The 27,907-nt window shown below is 63.7% G+C and overlaps 1 protein-coding gene across 1 annotated transcript; it reads left to right on the top strand.

The window, feature by feature from the left end:
* The first annotated feature begins 20,350 nt into the window (after positions 1-20,350).
* On the top strand, positions 20,351-27,266 carry FGF3 (fibroblast growth factor 3). The gene is made up of 3 exons (XM_043582335.1): positions 20,351-20,570; positions 22,582-22,685; positions 26,901-27,266. Exons 1-3 carry the CDS (start codon positions 20,351-20,353, stop codon positions 27,264-27,266), a joined length of 690 nt encoding a protein of 229 aa, XP_043438270.1.
* Positions 27,267-27,907: the final 641 nt, after the last annotated feature.

Raw genomic sequence — 27,907 nt, 5'->3', positions numbered from 1 at the left:
TCATTTCTGCAGAGCAGGTGAGCATTCCAGCATGGTTGTGATGTTCTGTGGTCATCAGGGACCCTGGCCCTTTCTATCTTTTTGTCCCTCCCCCTTAGCCTGCGACTTCCTTTCTCGTGGCCTCATGAGCCAAGATGGGCTGCCCCAGCTCCAGCCATCCTGCTGGCATCCCAGGCAGAGGGACGAAACGGAAGAAAGGGCAAAAGGGATTCTTCTGAAAGCCCTGTCCGATAACTTCTGCTCATATCTTACTGGCCACGTCACCTTACAAAGGTTCTATTACTAAAGAAAGGGGCAGGAGTATGGAGGACGCACTAGCAGAACCCACACACCTGGGATCAAAGACAAGTTGTCTAACTCTGTGCACTCATGGATCTCAGGAGTCCACGTAAGGTTTAAACCAGCTGTTTCAGTTAAAGGTGATGTCAAGGGACGGAGGGTCAGGAACAAAGAGCGCCAGAATGGGAGTCAAGAGACTGGGATGTCGTTAATTGCTTTGTGACTCTGGGTTAGTCCCTCCCTTTTCAGTGCCCATGAAGAGAGAATCAGAGTAGACCTTCGGCAGTAGTACCCCCATCATCTTCTTCATCTTCATCATCTTCTTCACCATCTTCACCGTCATCTTCACCGTCATCGTCTTCACCATCACCAACATTGGCACCATCACCATCATCATGACCGTCATCGTCTTCACCATCACCAACATTGGCACCATCACCATCATCATGACCGTCATCATCTTCACCATCACCAACATTGTCACCATCACCATCATCATCACCGTCATCGTCTTCACCATCACCAACATTGGCACCATCACATTCATCATCCCAGCTCGTCCTGAGCACCTACTGTATGCGAGGCACATATGCATCATCTCATTGAAACCTTGCTGCAATGATGTCAGAAGGTACTTCTGTCTCCCACCACCTCCATTTCTAAAATGAGGAAACTGAGGCACTCACAAAGGGTCAGCAATCCTCCCGGGCATATGGCTGAAAAGTGCTGGGGCTGAGATGCACACCAGATCCCCCTGTCTTCACAGGCCCCCACTGGGGTCCTTCTGTGTGGTTCCAGCCTCAGATGCCATTCACCCTGTGACCCATGGGACATCCAAGCCCTGGCCTCACCCAAGTGCTGATAGAAATTGCTTCATGGGCCGTTAACCCTTTCTCCCTGCCCACTACTTTGCCCCCCCAAGGCAGTTGGGATGAGAGGGCCCCTGCTTCAAAGCCAGGCACCCGGTGCAGGGCTGCCTGTTAAGGAACAAAATTATCAAAGGGCCACATCAAAGCCTGACAAAGTGGCTTTCAGAAAGGCAATTTACAAAACAAAAAATGATTTCCCATGAAACAGTGGGGGCCAGGTTGGTGAAGCCAATTTGAAAGTGTTAGCTACGAAGTTGGTTTTGCTGCTAAAAGTGAGAGCTCACAGAGCTGTCTCGGCAGCATGATCAGCACCTTCCAACGTGAGACTGGGGTTCTGGGCTACTCCTGCCCACACAGGACTTGGGGCATGAGAGGGGTAGCCTCTGGCTCCGCAGGAGCAGTGAAGTGAGAAAGGCACAGAGCCTGCATCCACTCAAGACCCAGAAGGGTGGCCCGCAGCTCCCTTGGCCCAGCTGCACGTGTCCCCAAGGTGCGAGCGGTCCACAGGGAAAAGGCCCTGAGGCTCTGGCTCCTTTCCATTGCCATCAGGATGCGACAAGGTGGCCACTCACCTCCCCAGCCCCTCCGAGGTCATCACTGGGCCAGTAAAGCCCACCCGACCCCTCCTGAGTGAGGACCCTGCTGCTGTGCAGTGCCTGGACTCGGCTCCTCTGTGCCCCCACCCTGAAAATCAGGTTTGCCTTGCCGCCCACTTTCTACTTGCCATTAACAACAGCTATAATTGTCTGATGACTTACAGTAGGCTAGACACTCGAATCCTCCTCATCACTGCCACCTCTCTCATCCTCATCACCATTTTGTCACCATCATCATCACCACCACCGTCATCACCACCATCACCATCCTCGTCATGACCATCATCACCACCATCATCATCGCCATCACCGTCTTCGTCACTGTCACGATCACCATGACCATCATATCACCATCCATGTCATGACCATCATCACCACCATCACCATTGCCATCACCATCACCGTCCTTGTCACGGTCACCATGACCACCATCATCATCATCACCATCATCATCACCACCACCGTCATCACCACCATCACCATCCTCATCATGACCATCATCACCACCATCATCATTGCCATCACCATCACCGTCCTTGTCACGATGACCATGACCACCATCATCACCATCACCATTATCATCACCATCCATGTCATGACCATCATCACCACCATCACCATTGCCATCACCATCACCGTCCTTGTCACGGTCACCATGACCACCATCATCACCATCACCATTATCATCACCATCCATGTCATGACCATCATCACCACCATCACCATCGCCATCACCATCACCATCCTTGTCACAGTCACCATGACCACCATCATCATCATCACCATCATCATCACCACCACCGTCATCACCACCATCACCATCCTCATCATGACCATCATCACCACCATCATCATCGCCCTCACCATCACCGTCCTTGTCACGATCACCATGACCGCCATCATCATCATCACCATCACCATCACCATCCTCGTCATGACCATCATCACCACCATCATCTTCTCCATCATCATCACCATATTATATGTTATTAGCTAAGGTAGCACCTGTGCTCTGCCAGCACCATCTAAAGACTTTGTATGGATTAACTCACTGATCCTGATGACAGCTCCACGAAGTGGGTGCCATCATCACCCCCACTTAACAGATGAGAAACTGAAGCCAGAGAGGGTAAGGAATTGCACAAGGCCTCTCAGCTCACAAGTGCCGGCAGGGCCAGGACTTCGGCTCAGGTCTATCTGACTCTAGGCACCTGCTCTCTGGTTTGGGGGTGGTGGGGGTCAGTCTAATGTAGGGCTGACCACTCAGCACTGCGTGTGGTGGACTCAGCTCGGGGCAGAAGGTGAAACCAGTCAAGAATAGGAAGGCTTCGTGCGATCCTCTCTCATCCGGAAAGGACGCTCTGTCCTGAGCATCAGGGACTTAGCACCTGCTTGTGGATGCCCAGAACTGGGGTTTCCTGGGGCCTTACGGGGGCCGCCTCTCGGTGAGTATGAGGGATGCCACAAAGCGGCCAAAGCATACATTTGTCACCAGGCTGGGAGCTACAGCCCGACCCTGAGACCCTTTCAATTCAGTGGCCGTGTGTTGATCACGAAGAGGAACGATTGGGCTAATGATGGAGGAACCGGACCAAATCACGTCGGGATATATACATATACAGACACACATGCATATGCATATATCCGTTCATGCATATACATATGCACACATGCATATGCATACACACATATTCATATCCATATACACATGTATTCACACATTTATTTACAGTGTTATATACACCTATTTCACCTATGTGTATATATCTCCTTGATTTATGCGGGGACTGGATGGTGACTGTGGGGCTGGAAAGTCCGAAGATCCATGGGACAGGCCAGGAGCTGGAAACTCTCAGACTGTTTCTACCTGGGAGACCAGGCTGGGACACTTCTGTAAGAGTCAAGGCCCCCGGGGCAGGTAGTTGCTATCGGCCCTGGAGGTGCACCGCTGGGTGTGCCCCGGGCGGAGGCTCAGCTCAGGGTTAGCTCTGCCGGCGGGCACGGCCTCCCTTGCAGCCGGGACCCTCTTGGCTCACCCCCTCGGCAGGCAGCCGGGCCTGGTGTCGCTCTCGCCGGCAGGAAGCTGGCGGCCGACCGCCCGTGGGCATTCCATTTACAGAGGGTGCCAGGCTCCACGGGCCGCCGCCGCTTGGCCCCGTGTGTGACCCCCACCCCCGTCCCGCTCTTCCTCCCACGGCAGGGGATTTGGGAAAGCCCAGGCTGCCCGCGGAGAGGCGGGGGAGGCCGGGCACCGTGCCGCTCAAGGTGTGCCGGACTCCAGGCGGCCCCCCGCCCCCGGCCCTTTCTTCCCTCTCCTTTTTGTTCGGGACCTTTTGATTGGGGAACAAGGCCCCTTTATGTGGCGCTGGGCCTCGCCGGTCCTCCCCGTCCCACCCATGGCTGGGGATTTCCTTTTCATCTGGAGCTAGGAGCCTGGGGCCCGGAGCAAGACGGCGGGAGGGATTTTCTGGTGTCACCAATCCTGGTGACTCAGCTTTCAGTGGGGCATTGTGGCCCGCAGCTTTGATATTTTAAGTGGGAATCGGCAACAAAGGGGGGGCCAGGGGCAGTGGGAAGGTGACGCTCCTTGCGAGGCCCCTTAACGGTGAGGCCTTCTCGGGCCCAACCGCTGAAAGGAGGCTCTTCTCCCAGGAGGACTATTCCCTTTCGGTGGGAGGACTGGCCTGTGACCCCAGCCTCTTAAGGACGACATTGAGCAGGGCTGCTGTCTCAGGGTTTAGGGGGTCGGCTGCCGACTTCCCCCACCCCCACCCCCGCACGCAGCCAGCTCGCCACCTGCCCTTAGCTCTGGAGCCTTCCCACGGGGGTGCCGCGGGAAGCCGCTCTGGCCAGAAGCTTCCAGGCAGAGAGGCACCTGGCGGGTCTCTAGCCCAGCTCGGCGGGGAGCTGGGGGAGCCTGACCGGCAGGGAGGAGCCTGGAGACGGCGCGGGCTGGGACTCCACGGGCCAGCAACGCAGAGAAGACAGCTCCTCCCCTTTGCTGCCGTGCAGGGCCCGCGTGGAAATGACACTAGGTGGGGCCCGAAGCCGATCAGTTCCATTCTCTGTGCCTCCGGTTCTGGTCTGCAGGATGGAGACCCCACAGGGAGCTGTGAGGCGGTGCCCGCTCAGGGCTTCGAAAAGCAACAATGTGTCCCAGGCACCAGTGAACTAGCCTTAGGATGGCCACGCTGTGTCCACCTGCTGGCTGCGTGCTAAGCATGTGGCCCAGGGACGAAGCGGGCAGATCCGGCTCGGATCCCGGCTGGGAGGGTTCTGGGCTGACTCCGTGGCTGGATGAGGGCGGGAGAGCCCAGCGGCTAGCAGGGCTGTGGCCTCGGGGTCCCACGGCTGGCTTCAGACCCCGGCGCTCCCTTTCAGGGGCCGAGTGACGAGGCCAAGCCACCTGACATCTCCGAGCCTCAGTTTCCTCTTCCGTAGAACGGAGGTCCAACCCGTCCCGCTCCTCCGAGGACTCGATGAGATCACTCCGGGGGCCGGGCAGGCTCGTCCCGCTGTCGGGGAGGACACGGGGATCGGAGGACTCCCGAGTCAACTGTCCACGAGGCTGCAAGTCCTGCTGGGTTACCTCCCTGAGGCAGACACCTTGCTGCTGTGGACTTAGGACGGACGGACGACCACGGGGCCGGCCGCGGTCTTCCCGGTGGGGATCGTGGCCAACGTTCGCAGACCTTGCTGCGTCTCAGGCGATGTGCGAAGCCGTTGGCTTACATCATCCCCGGAGGCAGCTGTCATTCTCTGCGTTTAACCCACCGGCTGGTGACGGTTGGGAAAGAGTGGCTTGCCTGCCTTCAGGGTCCGGGGGCCGAGGGAACTTCAGATCCAGTCTGTGCCCGACCAGGGAAGACGGTGCTGTGTGGCCATGCCAGGCGCACGCGACCTGTCCTCACGGATCCACCTCTGGGCAGGACGGGGTGGCCCACGGCCCCCGCCCACCGGGCGGAAAGAGGACGGGGAGACTCACGATGCCCTGCAAGCCAAGGCGGGTGGTGGCTGTGTGGTCGGCTCTCGCGTGTCCCCGGGGGCCTGGGAAGCCCCTCGTGTTGGCTCAGGGGGCTCTGGCGCGGGGAGGTGCTGGGTGCGCGTGGCCCCTATAACCAGGCCTCCGGGAGGTTGTAGGCACGGCTGCAAGGTCTTTGAGAAGCTTCCCGCTGGGGGGAGGGGGGGTGGCCTCCGTCCCCTCACCTTGAATGGGGGCCGGAGGCTCATCAACCAGCAGGCCGTGGAGGAGAGAGAGACCGTGCGGTGGCCAGGCTGGGGCAGGAGAGGCAGCAGGTTCGGTTAGAAGGCTGTGCGCTGAGGCTCTGACGCGCAGCGCGGGGACCGCGGGACCCTTCGCGGTGGCGCATCCGCTTCACCACGCACGACAAGGCTTAACTCCGAGGGGACGTGCGCGCTCCTTGTGTGGCTCTTGGGACCCTTCCCGGAGGTACGTGTCTGTCCGTCCTCACGCTGTGCGTTGGTTAGTTATCACTCAGTGAAGTCACAAAAGGGGACACGCGGCCCCGCCTCCTTCTCTCGCGGCCCTTCCCCGGGGAGCGCTCCTCCGACAGACCCAGGGGAGCCCAGCACCCCCGCCAGGCGCTAGAAGGTTCCACGTCCAGGCATCCGGGTGCCCTCAGCCTCCTGGTCTCCCCACCGGAGGCCCCAGGCGTCGGGGGACGACACGAGCCGTCTCCACGGGGTCCCGTCCACGCTCCCGACTCGCAGAATCTGAGAGCGCAGAGCAGCGAGCCCCGTGAGCCACCGCGTGTTGGGCTGTTGGTTACCCAGCCGTGCAACAGGGGGCAGACTTCCGCTCGGGACACGAGGAGGCTACACGGCCAGCCCTCCGCGTGCGCCTCCCGACAGCCCCGGGGTCCCTGCAGCGCCCCCACCCCCACCCCGATGCCAGCGTTTTGCAGCCCGGACACTTGGGAGTCGGTGATGGATGGTGCAGAACCGCTGATCCGGACCGGTTCTGTCCAACTGGAATGATGTCACGGTCCCATTTCCTGGCAGCCACACTCGAACGAGGAAAGAGGCACAGGGGGGGCGGGTGGGAACTGATTGAATAATATATGTTATGTGTGTTGGCACTTCCAAAAACAAGGTCCGTCACGGCAAAATGTGGCGGCTACAAAGAATGTCGACGAGGCATTTTACCTTCTCCCCTGTGCACTAAATCTCCAAAATCTGGGACGTGCACTTTGCTGTCACAGAGCGTCGCGAGCCAGACGTGGAATTGTCTCCGGGGACGCTTCATCTGCGTTTGGGTTTCTTAAAACTTGTAGCTGAAACGCAGATTGGCACACCCGGGTTGTCCCAGATGTACACAGACGTGTTCCAATAACGAGATCGGTGAGTTGTGTGTTTGTTTTTTAACACTTATTTAGTTTTGAGAGACAGAGAGAGACAGAACACGAGCAGGGGAGGGGCAGAGAGAGAGCGGGAGTCACAGGATCCTAGTCTGTCCCGTTCTGCCTCAGGAATTCACGCCTACTCCCCCGAGGCACGTGGCTAGAGATACGGGGCACCGGACCAGACAGGGTGCTGATGTGCCCCGTTGTCCCCTCTGGGAAGGGGGCTCACAGTCCCTTGTCCTACAGTCAGTCGAGGTGCCTAGGCTGGCATAGGACCCCAGGGCTCCGTGCCTCGGTTTCCCCATCTGTGGAAGAGGAGCTGGCACGGCCGTTGCACACAAAAGCTTCATTACAGTGATGCCCGTGAGGCCGCCGTGGTGGACGTCTTACGATGTAGGGGCAGAATCGTGTCCCCCTAAAAGGTATCTCCAAGTGCCAACCCCCAGAAGCTGAGAACGGGACCGGGTTTGGAAATAAGGTCCTTGCAGATGCGATCAAGTTGAGATGGGGTCACTCTGCAGCAGACGGGTGTCCTTATAAGAGAAAAGGGAGACACAGGCGCCCGCGGGACAAAAGGCCGTGTGACAAGGGAGACAGGGCTGGAGGGCCCTGGCCATCGGAGCCCCCAGAAGCTGGGGGAGGCAGGAAGGGCCCTCCCCCAGAGCGTCCCAGAGGGAGCTCAGCCCCGCCCACACCTTGATTTCAGACGTCGTCGGGCCTCCAGACACAGGGGAAGAATGAGTTTCTGTTGCTTGAAGCCTCCGAGGTGGGTGTGGTCTTCGATTAGGGCAGGCCCGGGGAAACCCAGGGGAAAGTCAGCTAGTGTTATGACAACCCCCAGCCCAGCCGGCTCCCCAGGACAGCCCCCACCCTGAGCCTGAGCCCAGGGGGCCTCTCCGGTGGCTGGGGGGGGGGGGTCCTTGTGGTCTCCCAAACCACAGCCAGAATGTCTGACTTGGGGCCAGGACGTGACTGGGCCGTGGGGCGGGACCAGCTCGGGCCACCCACCCCCGGCTCTTTGAAAGTGGTCCCGGGCCCCAATTAGCCACCATTTCAGGTACTTAGCAAAGTTCTCCCGCTACTCACAATGCCGGTCTGCCTCTCCGGAGCCTTTTCCCCTCCAGGCTTTGAAGAGGAATGATTTTTAAAGGCCGCAGTATTCCTTTAGAACCAGACAAATGGGCGGCGGGGAGGGCTGGAGTCCAGAATGCTCTGAAGAGGGATTGCGCAGGGCTCCGCTGACCCCCTGGTCCCTCCCCTTCCTGCCCTGCACCTTCCGCCAGGATGCCAGGGAAAGGCTGTGGGTGGGGGGCCCAGGGGGGGACAGGAGCCAGGGAGCAGGCCTGGGTCCAAATCCCGCACCCCTGGAGGAGTGAGACTCTGGGAAAGTCATTCAACTTTCTGGGCCTGTCTCCCCTTCTGATGGGGGTGTGGGGACGGGATCATCGCCCGGCTAAGGTCATCGCTGCCGGCATTGTTAATGAAGAACCCAGTCTGGGGTGTGGGGGCTGAGCCCCTTGGGTCCCCCGGCTGGCTGTGTGACCATCCCGAGTTTCTTGCCCTCTCTGGGCCTCTGGCTTCAACTCTGAACGAGGTAGAGGCGGTGAAGGAGAAAATTCCCGAGAAGGGAGGCAGGAGGGGCACCAGGCGGCCCGGCCCAGCGCAGCCCAGCCCCCCCTGCCTTGAAGGGTAGTCTGAGCAGCACCAGGCCCACGGCCGCTGGGGGGTCCTCTGGGCTGCGATGCGTGAGCTTGGCCCGGACCACCGCTGAGGGACCAGGGGGCGTGCAGGTCCGCTGCCCAGGAGGAGGGTGCATCCTGCCGTCCCCCACCTGCCACCAGCTCCCTGGGGCCGCAGGTGCCGGGAGGGCCGGGGACTCCGGTGCCGGAGGCCTGGAGCAGGTCTGCATTTTGCGGGGTCCTGCCTGACGGGCCTCTCCACTCCTCCCAAGACGTCTGCCGGCCAGTCCTGGGAGGGAGGGGGCCTCTGAGAACCCAGGGCTGTGAAATGCCCAGTGTGGAAGTTCTCTCTGGCCAAGTTTTCTAACACCAAGCCCCTGAGTGTCCCCGAACTCTTCAAACCCGCGTACCCCGCCCGCGCAGACAGAGCTGGGGCTGCTGGGGACACTGCACTTTGCGGCCTCCTGCCCGGAGCAGGCAGGTGGGGTCTGGTTACCCGGGTCCCCGGTGGTGAGCCCCCGCCCCCACGCCCTCCACCCGCACCTGAGTGAGCCAGAGAATCCCAAAGGAATTTGGAAGTGACACTTTCAGGAAACCCATTCATGGGGAAATGAGTTATTTTTGTCCTGGAGACAATGGGATGGGTGACGGGAGAGGAAGAGGTCACTCCCCACCCCCACTGCTCTGTGCCCATCACTCTTGTGTCGGTTTTGTGTCTGCCTCCCCCCTGCCAAGACCTGCCCCAGGTGACATAGGGATTTCGTCCCTTTCCTATGAAAACGCGTCTCTCTTTTCTCCCCTAGCTGCGAACAAAAGATCCGTGCAATGTTGGGTGCTGTTTTTCACTTGCTGTTCCATCAAGAGCCCCCTCCCCCCCGACCTTTGCAATGGTTAAGTCTCCTGAGGCTGTTCCGAGAGAGCCTGGGGGTTCCGGCTCCCTGCCCCTGAATCCCGGCTCTGTCCCTCGGCCACTCAGCACCTGCCGGCAAGACTTCTCTGGGCCTCCGTTTTCTCGTCTCTGCAATGGGCTACTCCTCATGTCTGTCTACCAGAGTAGTGACGAGGCCGTAAGCGAGTTCTTGTGTATAAAGTGCTCCGAAGGGCACGTTCTGTGTACCAGGCGCCGTATCAGTCCCTGGCTGATGGTGTCACCTTTGGGCGGACTGCGGGCGCCTACAGATCAAATCCGGAGGAAAGGCGTCGCAGGCTTGGCTCTCGTTTTCTTGCTGATGGTGACCGAAAGGGGGCGCCCCCAAAGCCCGGCTCACCCACGTACAGGCCGCACGGCGCTCCGCAGAGCGGTCACCTCCTGTGCCTCAGTCTCCTCGTCTGTGGAGCAAGCGGCACCCACCCGGTCGGCGACGTGGACCTCGGAGGCGGCACAACGGAGAGAGTGGTCGTGAACGGGAGGTTGCTGCCCCACCAGGGAACCGCTTGAGAGATGATGCGATTTGAGAGACGTGGAGGGTTGGAGGGGCCGTGGCGCTTGCTGAGTGGTTAAGTGAGGGTCCGACGTGGCTCAGCGGGGAGCACCGGCTCCTGGCCCTGCCCGGGCACAGAGGGCGCCCCCCGCCCCCGCACGACCCCTGACGGCCCCGGATGGGCTGCCGTCACTCACCTCTGTCACCCTCCTTCTCCGCAGTCGTAGACGTTGGCTGGCTTTCCCTGCCCCCGCCTTCGGCCAGGAAAGCCCTGGAGCCCGTCCGTCCTTGTCGGGTCCTTGCTCACGGCCTGGCGGGAAGCAGGAACTCGGAAGCGGTTAAACAGCCCATGTATTTTGGTCTCACAGACGGTCTAAGAGAGCGGTTGCCATCGTGGCGGACGTCACGTTGGCCTGGACAACCTTGTTGGACATTTGGAAGCAACGGAGCCTCGAGTGCTCGTGGTGAAGACAGCCACATCTCCAGGCTCCTACCCTGTGCTTCTGGAGGCAGCTGCCGGGGGCAGCTTGGGGAGGGGGGTCTCCAGGTGGGCCCGTGCCCTCTGTGCTGGTATCGGCGGCCCGAAGGGCTATCTGGCTTCGATCTGTCACGGATGGTCGCCACTAGCTTGAACACGTACTCTCGAGGCCACCTCGAGGGCCATCACCCTTCACGGTGCTCCCGATGGAAGAGAGACAGAAACACAGGTGCCGACCGGCTCTCAACAAACGCTCTTTCGGGAAGGAATTAAGGTCTGGGTGTTCTGAGAACACTTTTGCAAGAGGTTTTGATGAGCAAGCAAATGTCCCCTTCCTGGGACATCTTGCACTTTCCGGGCTTTGGGGGCAGGTCCCAGGAGCTGGGTCCTCAGACGCCAGTACAGTCCCGGGCTTCAGTGTCCTTTCCATCCCAGGACCAGTGGGAGGCCAAGGCCACTCGGGCATCTGGTGAAGCCAAAAGCAAAGATCAAGGAAAGACCAAAATGCACAAAGGGAGACGCTGGCCTTCCAGAGGGCCTTCCCAGGGATGCCGTCCCCCTCTCCCTCCTGGTCTGCACCACAGCATACCGCACGGGCTTCTCCCAAGCCCCCACGCCTTCCTCCCCGCTGGCCGAGGGCTGATGGAGTGAATGCTCTCCGTCTCTGGTCTGTCAGGGCGGGGAATGAGTCATGGCTCCAAAGGCCTGCAGCCCGGGCTCTCAGGTATGAAACTGATCCAGGCAACCTGAAGTGTGTGTGTGTGTGTGTGTGTGTGTGTGTGTGTGTAATGGGGAGAGAGGGAAAGAGAGAGGAAGGGAGGGACAGAGAAAGGACCGGCAGAAAGGAAGGAGAGAAGGGGCACCTGGGGGGCTCAGTCGGTTGATCGTCTGACTTTGGCTCAGGTCGTGACCTCGCGGTCCGTGAGTTCGATCCCCGCATCGGGCTCTGTGCTGACAGCTCAGAGCCTGGAGCCTGCTTCGGATTCAGATTCTGTCTCTCTCTCTCTTCCTCTCTGCCCTTCCCCAGCTTGTGCTCTCTCTCTCTCTCTCTCTCTCAAAAACAAATGAACTTTAAAAAAAATAATTAAAATAAAGAAAGGAAGGAGCGAAGAAGGGAGGAAGGGACATCTAAAGATGTCACCGGCTTTGCAAGGCGTGGGGACCAGCGAACTCCGGCCCTCTGGTCAGTTTTGCGTTGAGGAAGGGTGGAGAGTGCCGAGCTCAGCAGAAGCGGCAGCTGGGCCTGGGCTGGGGAGGCAGAGGTGACGGAGAAGGCTCTCTGGGGGTGGGGGCAGCGGTGGCATCCCTCGGTGGCATCCCGGGGTGCGTCTGAGACTCCCAAGGGGGCAGTTCATAGTCCTGTTATCCTCATGTGGCTGCAGTGAGGGTGAGTGGGCGCTGGGGGGCCGGGGGAGCCAGAGAGAGAAAATGGGGCGCTCTCACCAGTGCCCCCCTAGCCTCACGTGCAATCCTCACGACGGCCTCACGAGGGCGTTGCTGTGGCTGTACCCATTTTTCAGATGTGGAAACTGGGAGGAAGGTTACACCCCTGCCCAGCTCCAGGATTTGAAATACACAAGTGCTGGGGACCGTGGCCGGGAGGCCAGAGGAAGGGGTTCCCTGCATCTCAGGGAGCAACCCCCCCTCTCGGCTCATGCTCTGCAGAGGAGGGAGCCCAACTCGCAGAGGAACACGGCAGGGGGACCAGACGCTGGCCTTGCCGGGTCCCAGCTGGGGACTGGGGACCTAAGCTGGTGAGGATTACGGAGGACCACATACACCCCACCCACGCCTCCGCCCGGTGACCCAGAGGAAGTGCCGTGCAGCCACCCAGGTCAGGGAGGGCGTCTGGGGGACCAATGGCTGCTGGTTTGCAGGATGGACAGGGGACGGCAGCTCTTTCCTGGTCCCAGCCAAAGGCGGGGTGCTCTGGGGGGCGGCGCAGCCCAACCCGGCCCCCTGCCCGCACCCCGAAGGAGTCCCTGCCCTCAGAAGCAGTGCCACGTGAGGGGCAAAGGTCGGGGCGGGTTTCGACTGGGACTCTGGTGCCGCTTTTCACCCAGAGCCAGAGAGCCGGAGAGCTGGCTGAGAACCTTCCGGGTTGGGGGGCCCCGAGCCACAGGGCAGGTCTCCTTCGGGAGGGCCAGCCAGCCACCCATAGTGGAAATGTTTTTGTAGCTCAGAGACATTCTTCACATCTGTGTGCACGTCCCCGGCAGAGGCCCCCGGCACCTCTCAATAGCCCAGTCAGGACACTCGCCAGGGAACGGCCCGCTTTCCACCGGCCTAATGACGGCAGCCCATTGTCCCGCAATCCGTTGCTCAAAGGACTTAAAATCCAAGGCAGGATGACGTCGAGGCCAATTAGCTACATGGTGCGGGTCTCCAACACAGGTGGCCGTGCCTGTGCTGGCCCCCGGGGTCTCCTCGTAAGTCAAGTGGGGGCTTTGCTTCAGCCCATCAGTCCGTCCGTCTGTCCTGGAGTCGGAGCAATTGCATCTTGCAGGGTCAGTGCTTTGTGCAAGGTGGGAGCGTGGGTCTAGGGCCTGGTGTCCCCGAGGAGCGCCGCACGGGTCTATAACGCACGGCTTTCGGGGCCGCGGGGGAGCGCCTGCCACGGCGGCGCATCTCAGCCCCACGAGAACCATGTCGCAACGCCATTTTACAGAGGAGGAGGCCGCAGCCTGCCGAGGCCCATTTGCCCAAGCTCACACGGGCGGTGGGTGGCCGGTGGGGGGAGGGGGGGGAGCCCTGTGCCACGTTGCTGCCGTGTGGTCTCCCTCACCGGCCACGCGGGGGCGGTTCGGGTCGTTTCTGGTTTCATGTGCTTCCTGATGGTGCAGTGGACATTCTTGGGCAGGATTCCTTTCCTTTTTTAAAAATGTTTACTTTATTTATTTTGAGAGCGAGAGAAAGCACGTGAGCAGGGCAGGGGAGGGAAGGAAAGAGGGAGATTCCCAAGCAGACTCCAGGCTGTTATCGAAGAGCCTGACTTGGGACTCGAATTCATGAACCGCGAGATCATGGCCCGAGCCGAGATCGGGAGTCAGATGCTTAGCCGACTGAGCCAGCCAGGCGCCCCTTGGACTTCGTGGGGTCCCTAGAGCAAGGAGACATTGTTGCAGAACTGGCCGGTGTCCCTCAGGGCCTCTGCAGGATGTGCCCGAGCCCCACTCTCAGTCACTGACCGTTGTCCTGACAGTCCTACCGGCTGGACAGAGTCTTTCCAGGGTGAAAAATGCCTTTTAGAAGCAACGCTCGGGGCGCCTGGGGGACTCAGTTGGGCGTCCGACTTTGGCTCAGGCCACGATCTCGTGGTTCGTGGCTTCGAGCCCCGCGTCGGGCTCTGTGCTGACAGCTCGGAGCCTGGAGCCCGCTTCAGATCTGTGTCTCCCTCTCTCTCTCTGCCCCTCCCCTGCTCGCACTCTGTCTATCTCTCCATCTCAAAAATAAACATAAAAAAATTTTTTTTAATAAAAAAAAATGAAGTATACTCTTCATGGGGTGCCTGGGTGGCTCAGTCGGTTGAGCGTCCGACTTCAGCTCAGGTCATGATCTCGCGGCCCGTGAGTTCGAGCCCCGCGTCGGGCTCTGTGCCGACAGCTCGGAGCCCGGAGCCTGCTTCCCATTCTGTGTCTCCCTCTCTCTCTGCTCACGCTCTGTCAATCTCTCAAAAAATAAATTAACATTCAAAACAAATTTAGAAGCAGCGCTATGCTCTGATGGGGAGTCCTTGGTGGGGGCGGGGGGCGGGTTTCTAGTCTACAAACTCTCTGGACTTTTGCCAAATCAAATGTTCCAGAGATCCCGCTCCATCGCTGTTGGGAACAGAGACTCCCGGCGGAGTCCGCCCTGCCGGCCGGCGGGACGGGACAATACCGTTCCGCCACCCGCTATGCCGGCAGTGGCAGCGAAACGGGACTCAACACAAAGCGTGTGCCTGGCCCGCTCCTTCCCGCCCTCGTTGCCTCGCCGCCTTCGCTGGCCCGTGGCTTCCGGCCACACAGGCCCATCTGGCACGGGCACGGGCCCGGCAGCCACAAAATCGGGTGCGGGGGCGGGGTGGGGGGCTGGGGGCAGCCACATCTGAAGGGCTCAACCTGACCCAGAGGCAGAAATCTCCCGTGCCCGCGGGGACGCGGTCTAGAGGACCCACCCTGGCGGCATCCACTGGAGAGGGCACCCACCGCGGGGAATCCCCAAGGCTGGGACGTGCCCGGCTGGTCCCCCGGGACGCAGGCCCCTCGACCAGGCCGGCCCTTTGCCCCCAGAACTCACTCTCGGGAAGCTCAGCCCAGGTCCCAGCTCCTCTGGCTTCTGTGGGCTCAGGGACAGAGGCAGACGCTGCAGAGCCCTGACGTGTTGAGCGAAGGGCAGACACTGCCTGCCTTTTTGACGCTTGGAATGGCCAGGGACTGACAAGGAATGGAGCAGTGGGGCTTCTGGAAAATTCTGGAACCCACCCGTCCATCGATGCCAGCCCCTGTGCTTATGTGGCAAGGGCCTCCCCCCGCAGGCAGACAGACTCGGGTCACAGCAGAGCAGGGAAGTGCGGAGAGGAGGGGTGGCCCGAAGGGGCAGAGGGAACGTGCTGGTCCCTGGGGGGGCCAGGGGTCCTCCCTGCCAGCGCCTCTCCCTACGCCCCTGCCCTCCCCTGGCCCGCCCCCCACAGCTCAGCTCGCCCTCCCTGCCCCCTGCCCTCCGTGTCACACGGGATGGTGCTGCCATAGACGGGGTGGCACCTCCGCCCCAGCAGGGGACAGCAGGAGACTGAGCCCCAGGGGCCTCGGCCTGTGACTGCGTTTGGAGACAAGGTGTTTCCACAGGTGATTGAGGTAACACGGGGTCACCGGGGTGGGTCCTGATCCCAGACCTGTGGGATCACAGAAGAGGGGATCGGGACACAGACACGCCCAGAGGACACGGGGAGAGGCCGGCCGTCCGCACACAAGGACAGAGGCCTCGGGAGGCCCCGGCCCTGCCCACGCCCGGACCTTGGGCTCCGGCCTCCAGGACGGGGGCACCGTGAACCCTGGTTGTTGCAGACGCATCCACCTCCCCGGCAGCAGCCTGAGCTGACGCGTGCCGTGCCCAGCACGTACGTCCTGCCCTGTCCCCCGGCCACCTTCCCGGCGCCGGGCAGGGGTGCCAGCTCCTGACCGCTTGCAGCCGCACTGACTCGAGCGGTCACCCTCGAACCCTCACGCCCAGGACAGCCGGCCCTCAAACTACGCCGGTTTGGGCCGCACGGGGCCGCTTCTATGCGCTTTGTGTATGAACACGGGACAGGGCCCTGCGCGCATTTTCTCTTCCTCGTGATTTTCCTGATGCCATTTTCTCTAACTCGCTCTATCGTAACAACAGGCTCTACGATGCACCTGACGCCCGCGACCCGTGTTCCTCGCGTTCGGCCGCTCGTGGTGTCGGCGAGGCTACCCGTCAACGGTGTGCTGTTAGTAATTAGGCTTCGGAGTCAGAAGTTATACTTGGGTTTTCAACGGGGTGGCGGTGGGGAGCAGACCCTCCTAACCCCAGGTCGTTGCGGGCAGAGGGGGTTACCGTCCCTCCTCCCGCAGACCAGGAGGCTGGGGCACACGGAAGCCATAGACACAGGCCACGGAGGCCAGAGGCCACGCGCCTGGTCACAGCGGCTGCTCCGTGGGATGCCCTGTGCCAGGCGCTGACGGGGGCTGAGGAGTAGGGCTGAGGGGGGCCGAGGAGTAGGGCTGATAACTGAAGGCACGGGCTTCTCTCTGGGGAGAAGAAAAGCTTCTACGATAGACCCGGTGACGCATTCGCCCAGCTGTGCAGACAAACTAGATGCCCCTGAGTTGTACTTTCGGTGGGCGAATGGTGGGGTGTGGACTCTATCTCAGTAAAGCTCTTTAAAATAAAAAAATGGGAAGAGATGAAACTTTCAAAAGACCCAGCTTGGGTGGTGGCAGCGCTAAGCCTCCCAGGCCGCAAAAAAAGACCCTTCCGAGTCTCGTTTGCCTCCTCGGTGAGCCGCTGGGCACCCGGGGGGCTCCCGGGGGGCTCCCGGCCCGTGACGCCGCTCTGGAGCCAGGCCCAACCCGAGGTGTGACTGGCACATAGGAAAGCGGGGGTCTCGCACCTGTCCGTGCACAGAGTTCAAGCGCTCTCGGGGGCCGATAGCCCCACAGCCCCCGCAGCCCAGGGTTCCCGGGACATTTGCCACCATCAGAGGAGAGGTAGCCCCCCACCAACTGGTGGGCTCCTGGCCGGTGCTGGGCCAAAGCCCTGCCCTTAAGAGTGACGAGGGTGGCCAGCCGGTCCACCCGGAGTCTCCCAGGCAGAGACCTGGCCTGGCTGGGGGCAGAGATTCTGCCGTAAGTATCACCCCGGCTGCTCTCTGGCTTACAGCCTAGCCAGAAGCAAAAAAAGGGGAGACGGGGACAAAGACCCACCTCTGCGTAGGCCCTGGGACCCTGTGGGGGAAGGAGGGCCAGGTGCCCAGGCTGAGGCAGACAGATGGCGACCCCAGCCTCCCCACCCGGGGCCCCCGGCTGTGTGACCCTGGGCACGTCCCTTCACCTCCCCGCGTGGGGCCGAGCAGGACTGTCTGTAGGCCTTCGGGGCCTGCCAGCTCCAGGCAGGCGGGCTCGGGGCCCCGTCTCTCTCCCACTGCTCCTGCGGGGTCTAATTTAGAGTGAGTTGGGGGCCTGCAGCCAGCACCGTGTAGGAGAGTCACCCCAGTTGGCGGGCGGGGACCACATCACAGGACACTGCTCCCTGTCCCCTCCCCTTCCCTGGCTCCCTTTCCGGGGTAAGGGACTGGAGGCGTGGGGGTGGGGTTACAGGGGGTGACCCAGGCACCCGACAGGGCTGGGAGGTGATCGGGGGTGAGGGCACCCAGAGCAGAGATCTGGGGGACTGGGAGCCCGTAGTGAGGCAGGCTGGGACCAGGCCTGGGGGTGCCCGTGCTGGGGTCGGGAAGAGACCAATTAGTTAAATGGCAGCGGTGACCATTTGGAAGCAATTAACAGGGTCGCTATCACCGCTGGTTCTGTATTAGCGGGGGAGGGGCCGAGGTCCCCGCGCGTTGTGGGTCCTGTGGCTGCCCCAGGCCAGCCGCCCACCCCAACTCTGTGCATGAGGTTCCTGCCGTGCCAGGAACGCACCACGAAACCGGGCACCCCTCCCTCGGCTGGGCCTGAGCGTCGGGACCCAAGCCCAGGCCCTAGGAGGTGTCTGGGGGCTTCCTGGGCCAGGAAACCCGGGGGGAGGGGGGCGCAGGGAGCTCTAGACGAAGAGGCTGGGTGAGCCGTGGCCCGGAGCCTGGAGGAAAGGCCTGGGCGGTGGACTGGCGTGCAGGCAAGCAGGCAAGTCCCGTGAGCACCAGCAGAAGGCGACGCGGGTGGGGGAAGGCAGGGGTGGGTCTTCCGCAGCTCCGTCTGACTGCAGGGCGGAGGCCGACGCCAGGGTCCAGGGAAGAGGAGAGAACACAGCCCAGGGAGCTGTGCCGCCTTGGAGAAGTGACACTGACAGAAAGCCCGTGGTGAGCGGGAGCCTCCGGAAGGGACAGCTGTGGGTCCCGGCGTGCCTGCTGATACGCTGTCCTGCGGGTGGGGCAAGCTCGGAGCTGGTAGGGTGGCAGGGACGTTGCACGGCTGATTCCACTGGGTGTTACCACCTCTGAGGCTTTTCATACACAAGGAGCGAGCATCTCCGAGGGGCGATGCTACACGGCCACGGTCACATGGCTAGGAAGTGGCTCGGCTATTCATTCGTTCATTCATTCATTCATTCCAGGAATGTGTGGTGAGGGGCTCCCGTGTGCCATCCCAGGCCAGATCTGGGGGGTGGGGGGAGCTCCAGGGAGTAAGCTCCCCTCTTGGCTCTGTGCTTGGGGGCTTCCCCGGGGGCTGTCCTCTGTCCTCCTTACAGCAGGCACTGTCATTAAGAATCTGGGGCTCCGACCATCAGCGGCCTCGGCTTCGGATTGTCCACGGGCTCTGTCTAGACAGACTCTGGCCAGGAGTCACCTCCTCAGGGATTGAGGTGCTGGGTGACGCCCTGCAGAATGTCCCCCCAGGGGACACCCAGGACCCGGCAGGCACTGAGCGTGCTCAGGTGGGCTCACTGAGGACTGCTCTGTTTGTGTCAGGCCAGGGCGGGAAGAAATGTCCCGGGGGGGGGGGGGTGTTAGCTCCTACAGTTCAGGGGAGTCCCCTGGTGCCCTGCACACCTGTCCCTCCCCTGGGAGACCAAGGTCCCAAACCTTGACGCTGGTAGAAAGAACAGGGATGCCAGCCCGGGCCACCGGCCCCCGTGGGTGAGCTCTCTTGCTTGAGTTGAGCCTGTGGGTCCCATCTGGCTGGCTGCTGGCCAGGGGCCTGCCGGAGGTGGAGGCCAGGGGAGCAAGAGAAGGGAGGGGGGCTGTGGCTTTCCCCAACACTCTGTCTGAAGCCCTTCCTCACCGGGGTCCCTAGGGGACAGGGTCCCCCCTCAGGCCAGGGGCCACCCGGAAGCCGCTGCTCCCCCAGGACAGGGATGGCCACCACCCCCCCTCCTGCCCCCGCTCATGGCTTTCATCTCCCTCCTCGGTGGTCACCAGACTCCTACAGCTTTTCTCGGATCTTCCCCGGGCTCCCCCAGCTCTGTCTCCACTTGGCGGTCTGTCCCTCCCTCTCTGTCTCCAGCTCTCCCGTTTTTTCCCTCTCGCTGCGGCCTCTCTTGCTCTCCAGCACTGTCTGTCGCTGTGCCTCTTTCTCTGGCTCCCCCGACCCCCTCCCGCTTCCCCAGCCCCCTCTCTGGCCGGCTGCTGGGACCCGAGCCTCCGAGGCCGCCCGACGTGCGCCAGCCTCGCCCTCCCGGATTCTGCCAGGTTGGGGGGCGCCGCAGGATAAAGCGCCTCCCGGCCCGGGCCGGGCCGCCCCGCCCCGGGCCACCAGGACAGCGTCGCGCTCCAGCAGGGAGCCCCGGGCGCAGACCCAGCCCCGGGGTCCCCCACGCGCGCCCGCGCCCCGGGGCCCTCCCCTCCGCCGCGCTCCGCGGCCCCCTTCATTATGCGCCTCCTTTAATGGGCGTTCGTCAGCGCGACTTCCCCGCAAGTTGTTTTCGCGGACATCAGTCATCGGCGGCGGTCCCATTGTGCCGGGGGATTGATGGGGGGCGGGAGGGGGTGACAGGGCCTGGGGCGGCCGCCTCGAGGCCTCGGTCTATAATTTTCGGAGGCATAATTGGCCTGGGGGAGGGGGCGGGGGCGGGGCGGGGCGGGAAGGGACCTTTCGGAGCCGGGAGGGCGCGCGGGGGCGCGGAGCCGCGGCTCGACGGCGCTGCGCGGGGGGCGCCCGGCCCGAACCCCGCGCCCCGCCGGGCTCCCCGCCCCTCCCGCGCCTCCGCCCGGGCACCACGTCGGCCTTTTGTTGCCGCACCGTCTTTTCTTCCCGCGCTGTGCGCAGCAACGGAAATTTCACCGGATCCCGGGTGAAAATTAAAGGAGGTGCCTCCCTCCCTCCCTCCCTCTCTCTGCCTCCCTCCCTCTCTCCCCCCCAGCCCCCGCTCCCTCCCGCCCCTCCCCCGCTCGCCGCGAGTCCGCACCGCCCCGCGCGCTCCGAGCGCCCCGGCCCCGCTGCCGCCCCTTCCATGGGCGCCGCGCTCGCCTGCAGCCGCCGCCGCCGCGGGGCGGGCGCGATGCCACGATGGGCCTGATCTGGCTGCTGCTGCTCAACCTGCTGGAGCCCGGCTGGCCGGCCGCGGGCCCCGGGGCGCGACTGCGGCGCGATGCGGGCGGCCGCGGCGGCGTCTACGAGCACCTCGGCGGGGCGCCCCGGCGCCGCAAGCTCTACTGCGCCACCAAGTACCACCTCCAGCTGCACCCGAGCGGCCGCGTCAACGGCAGCCTGGAAAACAGCGCCTACAGTGAGTGTCGAGGCGGCGGCGGGGGCCCCCGGGGGGGGGGGCGGGAAGCGGAGTCCGGAAGGGCCTGGCGCGCCCAGGGTGCCCGCCGGGGTCCCCCGCCGCCTCCTGGCGTCGGGGAGAAGAGCGCGAGTGGAGCTGGGGGGGGGGGTCACGTCCGAGGGCACGCGCGGTAGACACCCCCGGGGCGCCCCGCCCGGCGGGGTCCCGGGGCCCCGGCAAGTTTGAGCCCCGTGAGTTGGTGGGAGAAAAGGCCCCGGACGAGGCGGGTAGGGTCTCCTACTATTTTGACGACCTCTCCTCCTCGGGCCGACCCCGGGGCGCCCCGCCGGCCCCTCCGCCCTCCTGGAGCGCGGCCGCCGCCGGGAGAGTCATTTCCCGGGGCCCGAACCGCCGCCCTCGGCCGCAGAGCGACGGGCAGGGCGGGCGCCGCCTCGGTGTGCGGCCGCGGGATACGAGCTAGGCGCGCGGAGGGACGTCCGCCCGGGTCCGGGGGCACAGGTGTGCTCCCGCCCGGCCCCACGGCCCGGATCGGGCTCCAGCGGGAGCCCCGCGGGCGCCGGGGTTTGGCTCCTCTGGCGGTGGGGACCCGGGCTCGGGCTGAGCCTCCGGGAGAGGAGCGCGGGGGCCGGGGGCCGAAGCAGCTCCGCTTGGCCGGGAGCGGGAGACCCGAGGTGGGGGCGAGGCAGGGACGCAGCGGGGAGCGTGGGAGCGTGGCTGGGGGCCCGGTGTCCTGTGCCGCAGCCCGCGGCGCTCGCCCCCGCGCGGAGCGTAGGAAACCGCTGCTTCCGCGAGGAAAGCCGCAGCCCCGGGAAGGCGCCTTCGGAGGACGCCTCTGGAGCCGCGCGTGGGGGGGCGAGCTGTCGCCAGGGCGTCCCGGGGGCCGCAGGATGGGGCTCCCGGAGCGCCCGCGCTCCCTTCCCAGCAACGCCCCGGTTCTCTCCAAATCGAGGCTCCCACAGAGCATCAGAATCCTTGGAGCATCCGAGGCAGGCAGCTTGGGGGCAGAGGAGCGCGCGGTGCGCAGCCACCCCTGTCCCGCATCGGGACGCGGCGGCGCCGCCGCCCTCGGCGCGCAATCCGCCCCCGCTGCGTCCCACGGACGCCAGAGGCCCGCGGCCTGCATCGCCCCGCGTCTTGGCCCTGGGATTGCTGCTGTGCTGGGGGCCCTGGAGAGGGCATCGCTTTGGCTCCAGAGCCCCTTGGAGCCCTTGGGGGGCCGGGGGGCGGGGGACAACGGCCCCACTGGGGCCTTTGTTGCAGGACCTCTGATGAAAAGGCACTCCTGCGTTCAGAAGGAAGCTTAGGGGAGACTTAAAGTCCTTCCGCGCAGTGGGGATGGGAGAGCCCAGGTCAGCTTCCCTTTGTGCCATCCGGCGTCTAAGCCCGCTTCCTGCTACTGTCCTCTGTGGCGCTTGGACCCTGCCCTGCACAGTTACCTGCTGCCCAGGCCCGCTGCCAGTGAGTTCCCGTGGCTCCCTCAGTGCCCTGCGCGCAGCAGCCCCGGCTTCACCCCTGCCCCAGACTCCTCAGATGCTGTGGGGTGTAGACAATGCGGTTGGAGAGCTCCCGCACCGCTCTCCGCAGCGGGGGGGGGTTGGAGCTCCGGCTCGCCCACGTGGGGGTGGTCTCGGGAAAGTCACCTAACCCCGGCCGTCTGAGTCGCAACCGGCTCGCCGGGTGGCTGAGAGGCTCCCGTGTCCTGAGAGACCCCGCACCCGGCAGGTCAGCGGGTAGCAATGTCAGTTTTTTTCCTTCCCTCCGTGTCGGAATTCTTCTCGTCGGAGAAGCCTGCCGCGATGCTCCCGGGGCTCTGCCTCCCATCCAGTAGCCTCTCCTTTTCCTCAACCTCCGAGTCAAACCCCCCCCCCGCCCCGCCCCGCTTAAGTGTGTGTTGCCCTCACCTCCCCGAGCCTGGGTGAGGCTTGGGCGGGTCCAGGGGGTCCTCGGCCCTGGGCGCGGGGCTCTGGGGGGGGGGGGCGCGGGGAGTGACGCGCCTTCACACTGTTCCCAGGTATCCTGGAGATCACGGCGGTGGAGGTGGGCATCGTGGCCATCAAGGGGCTCTTCTCTGGACGGTACCTGGCCATGAACAAGAGAGGACGGCTGTACGCTTCGGTGAGTCCGATCTCGCACGTGGGCAGGTGTGCATGGGGCGGCCATCTCCCTTGGCCACTCGTTAGGGGACAGAGGGGACATGGGCAGTGTAACGCTTTGTCCGGGGACCTGCAGAACCCGAGCTGGAACCAGAGCCTCAAGCCCTGGGGTCTCGACGCCCGGGGCGGCTTCGGCTGTCGGTGGCGACTGCCCGTGTGATTGCCTTGGGGCACGGACCCCCCGGGGAGGACCCCACGGGGGGGGGGTCACACTTGTCTTACGTTCTCCAGTGTCGCTGGTTAGAAGCTGCCCCTCCACACATTTTTGTTCCCCATCGCTGCCCTTCCCCCCACGGTAGCTGAGAGCGAGGCAGAGATTGTCCCCCGAATCTCCACTGAAATAAATAGACCCGGTGAGCCGTGGGGCGCCACGCGACTGCCTGCCGGGCAGAGCATTTCTGCGGGCTCAACCAGGGGTCTCCTGGGGGGACGAGAGAGGGAAGCAGGGCACGGCACAGCCAGCCCTCCCCGGGGGATGGGAAGGCGAGAGCTGAGAGCTGTTCGTTCTCAGGCCGAAACACAGAGGAAGGACCACAGGGCCCGCCTCCCAGGCACCCAGATTCGGAATCCAGTCTACACAGCCTGGGGCTTCCGCAACAGAAAAGGGTCCCGTGACTCTGTGGGCATTGGCGGTGTCCTTCCCCCAAGGGCAGGGGTGGGGACGCATGGAGTAAAATGCATGTAAGCAGGAAATTTGCCGTCTCCAACTAGTCATTAGGCGCAGTTCGGCTGATACCTCCTTGGGCAATGAGAGGTTTTCCGTCCACGGTAACCTAGACGACGCAGCCCGAGGACCATCTCCCCGCAGCTCCCTCTCTCCGTGCAGCAGTCTCTTTGCAGGGCACCCACACCAGCCTCTCCCTGCCCGGAGAGGTTGGGGAGCCGGGCAAAGTGTGATCAGCAAAACCCTCTTTAAGCTGCCGTCTAGTCCCAGACCTTCCGCCGTTTTGCCGAAGGAGATGGAAAAGCTGGAACGCGCCCAGCTGTTTTGTCTGCCTCAGGGGCCACTTAAGAGAAGCCGTGTCTGGGGGGAGGGACCCCCCCTGGCATCCACCTCGCCCCTGGCGCCCAGCCTCTTCCGCAGGTGCTTCTAGAGTCTGCAGACACCCGTTGTCACGGCTTATCAGGATGTGCCCTCAGGCCAAGCTCTGGCCTGACTTTTTTCCTTGAGGGGCACGTGGCTTTGCCGAAGCCTCAGCCCCGTGCCCCTGGTGCCCAGTGGGCAGGACTGATTTTCTGTTCCTCAAGTGGCCCGAGGCCATCTACAGACGCCCCTTGTCCGTTAGGGAGAGGGGCCCCGGTGAGGCGTTCTCGTCGCCTTGCAGGGGTGGTGCTGGTGTTACCGGTCCCGAGGGCCATCATCCGCACTGAGCAAGTTCATAGATTGGGCGGGGAGGGCTGAATCTGGAGGGGGAGCCTAAGACCTTTGCCACGTCTCCCATGGGGGACCCGGGCCCAGGACTTTGGGGGACAGCACAAAGCATGGCCTGGGGGATCCCTGTGGGTCACAGTCTACCTGTGGCTGCTATTGGTTAGATCTGACAACCCCGGCTTCACCTTCCCTTCCCTTCCCTTCCCTTCCCCTCCCTTCCCCTCCCCTCCCCTCCCCTCCCTTCCCTTCCCTCCCTTTCCCTCCCCTCCCCTCCCTTTCCCTTCCTCCTTCCTTCCTTCCTTCCTTCTTTCCTTCCTTCCTTCCTTTCTCTCTCCCTTCCTCCCATCCATCCATCCATCCATCATCCCCCTGGCATTCATTCCTTCATTCACCACTGCCCGGGGCATCCATATGTCACGCTCTCTGCTGGGTATATGCATCGGGATCTTACTACATGTGAACCCGCTCCTGTCATGGCCTCCAGAAGCTCCCCATTGCCCACACGTCACCACCGGGGTGCCTCGGCCCCCAAAGGAGCTGCCGGGACCGCCTTCGGCTCCTCCCTTCCACCATCATTCCATAACCCGTGTACTCACCACAGCCTCCTGAACCCCTCTCGCTTCCCCAGGACCAGCCACGCTGGTCACCCTTCCCTGCCTTTGCCCGACTGCAGTGCCCCCATCAGAAACGCCCGCTAGAAAGGGCCCACCTCTCCCCTGATGACTCTCCAGGTGTCACCTCATGGGCAAGGCACCTCTCAGCCAGCCTCCCCTCACTCCTGCGGCCGCCCTCCCTGCACACCCCCTGCCCGCTGCCCTGGGGCTCAGAACCAGCCACGCCGGCCACAGCCACACTCTGCCCCAGGCTGGCTTTTCTGGAGCCTGCGAAGGAAGAGCAGCCTCCCCAAGGTGGACGGTTTCAAGGAGAATTTCAGCAGGTGGCACCAGTGGGTGGGGGTGACTGGGGGGAGGCCCCCGTGGAGCAGAGGGTCTGGGGTGGGACAGTCAGAGGAACCAGCGAGGCTTCGGGAACCGTTGCCGCTGTGAGTCCCAGCTGGGGCACCTGGAGACCCTGCCTCTGTGCTGGCACCTTCCTCCTGGGCCTCCTGACCCCTCTGGGAGCCCCTACAAGATGCAAACTCTGCGCCCCCCCCCAGGGCCCCCCTCTGGAGGGCCTGACCTCCTCCCTCTCTGAGGCTCACAGGACTGAGTCCCTTCAGGTGCCCCACAAAGTGCCCCTGCAGTGAGAAAGCCCGCCCCCTGGCTTCCTGATTCATGGCCTCGGCCGTGGGCTACGACACCCTGAGTTTCTCACAGTTTAGCGTGGGGGCCAGGCACCACTGTAGCCGCCTGGCACGGGGGTCAGCCCGGAGCCCACCCACTCACCCCCAGACGGCCCCTGGTTCCCACGCTAGGCGGGGGTTGAGCGCAGACCAGAACGGTGCCACATCCCCGTGATTTGGGGCCTGCCGCCACCCGGGCCTCAGTTTCCCCGTCTATAAGGTGTGGAGGCTGGTCTTTGTCCATGGCGTCTGTACTGTGACCCGGGGCATTCTGGGCATCCCCTGAAGGGTGGGACAGCAGAGGGCACAGCAGGGAGGTCCGGAAGAGCTAGAACCCGGCCCCCCTTCCCTCTGAACTTACACGTCATCGGGAGACAGGTGTTTGGTGCTGGAGCATCGTGCTTCCTGTGCCCTTTGCAGGTCACACGCTGCCCACCTCGCGGGCGTGGCTCTGACCAGCCTGTGACCCCCTGAGAATGGGCCTGCGGCCCTTGGGGCCACCTGCACTCGGTAGCAGCCGCCTTTCCCCTCCACAGATGGAGACAGACCATGAGGGTCTCGGGCTCCTTCTGCCCGGCTCTGCCTGTCCCCCAGCCCTGCCCCTGGGCCCCGGGCTGAGGAGGGACGCCCTGGGGGTGCTTGGCACACCCACCCCTTGGACCCAGGGGCGCCCCGCGAGGCGGCCCAAGGGATGCTGGTGGAGGCCCCTGGAGTTACCAGTCTGTGCCTCTCGCCCTCCAGATGCCCGCCTCTGAGAAGGCAGCGCCCCGCGTCTCAGCCCGTGCCCCCCAGCCTGCCCCAGGCCCACACAGGCCCCCGCGCACCCCCCACTTGTGCTGGGGCGCCGCCACCCCCAGCCGCCCTACAAGAGCAGTGTCTGTGCGGTTCATGACCTTCCGCCTGGGCTCCTGGCTTCTGGTCCACGCGCATGGGGCAGGCGCCCCGAGGCCGAGGCGGCCGGTCTCAGAGCTCAAGGCCCAGAGCCAAGTTTCGTGCAGGCGCCAGGCTCCTGAAAACCCCACGAAACCATCCTTCCCGTGCTCTTCTCAATATTCGTTTCTTTTCTCTCGCACGCACGCTTTTCACAAGGCGTCCGGGGTGCCGTCCTCTCCCTGTGTCCAGACGTCCTGCCAACGTCCGTGTCACCAGCGGAGATTTCGGGCGGGCCCCACGTCCGCTCTGCTGACAGCGCCCCGCGTCCCCGTGCCGGGGAAGCCTCCCTAGTCAGTGCCTGCGGCGTGGGGGGACAGGGCTGGGGGAGCCACAACGCCCGGGGGCTCAGGAAACCGTGGCGGAAACGAGCAGACCCTCGAGCTGAACCCCGAAGGTCAAGGCCGCGGACCCGGAGGGGGAACGGGCACAGCCCGGGCGTGGGAGCGGGTCAGATCGGTGCTGGGCGCGCCGGGAGGGAGGAAGGAGGGGAGGGGGGCCCCCGCCAAGGAGCGGGGGGTCCTCGAGACCCCGGCCGCCGGCCTCGAGCGCGGGGCCTCCCGCGGCTGACCGAGGCGTCTGGCCCCCTGCAGGAGAGCTACAGCGCCGAGTGTCAGTTCGTGGAGCGGATCCACGAGCTGGGCTATAACACCTACGCCTCACGGCTGTACCGCACGGCGCCCAGCGGGCCGGGGGCCCAGCGCCAGCCCAGCGCCGAGAGACTGTGGTACGTGTCCGTGAACGGCAAGGGCCGGCCTCGCAGGGGCTTCAAGACGCGCCGCACGCAGAGGTCCTCTTTGTTCCTGCCCCGCGTGCTGGACCACAAGGACCACGAGTTGGTGCGTCTGCTCCAGAGCGGGGCCGGGCTCCGCGGCGGCCCGCCCAGGCCCCCCGGCAAGGGCCCCCAGCCCCGGCGGCGGCGGAGGCAGAGGAAGAGGAGCCGGGGGGGCCGGGCGTAGTCCCCCCCCCCCCCGGACCCGGCCGAGGAAGGCCGTCCATGTTCTGGCCCCAGGCCGGCTCCGAGCCCCCGGCCGACCCGGCGCAGCAGGTGCGGGCCGGCCGGTGCCCGAGTGCCCACCGTCCCAGCCGATCACGGCGGCACGGCAGGTCTCCGGGACGCTCCCCGCTGCCCCCGTCCCTCTCCTGCTCTGCCCGGCTGCCGTGTGCCTCCCGGGCCCTCTGCGCTTCTCTGCAGCGCGGTCGGATCGGAAGGGAGCGCCTGCCGAGGGGGGCCGGGCAGGGAGGGCCGCTTTACGTGGGCGGCGTGTGGGTTTCCGTTGGCCTGGAGCCCCCTCGGCCCCCTGGGGGGAGCCGGCTGTCGCGGGGGGCCACCCGAGAAGCCTCCCGGCTGCGGGGAGCGCGTGGGCGTCTGTGTAACCGAAACATTAAAGCGTTGCATTCGACTAAGCTGTTTGATAGATTGCGACGCAGCCTGAGCCCAGGGAGACCCTTGCCGTTTTTCCTTGAACCCTGCTTGCTTGCGACGATGACCGCGTCTGTGCCAAATCGCTCTTTTCGGACGTGAGACTGTATCCTGAGGAATAGGGCTAACGATGCGTTTTCATGCCCTGGTTTGGAAAGCGGCTGTTTGTCGAAACCA

This window comes from Prionailurus bengalensis, chromosome D1 (assembly GCF_016509475.1).
Source record: "Prionailurus bengalensis isolate Pbe53 chromosome D1, Fcat_Pben_1.1_paternal_pri, whole genome shotgun sequence".
NCBI lineage: Eukaryota > Metazoa > Chordata > Mammalia > Carnivora > Felidae > Prionailurus > Prionailurus bengalensis.
The sequence above is the reverse complement of the archived record's forward strand: the minus strand, read 5'-3'. Positions and strand labels throughout refer to the sequence as shown.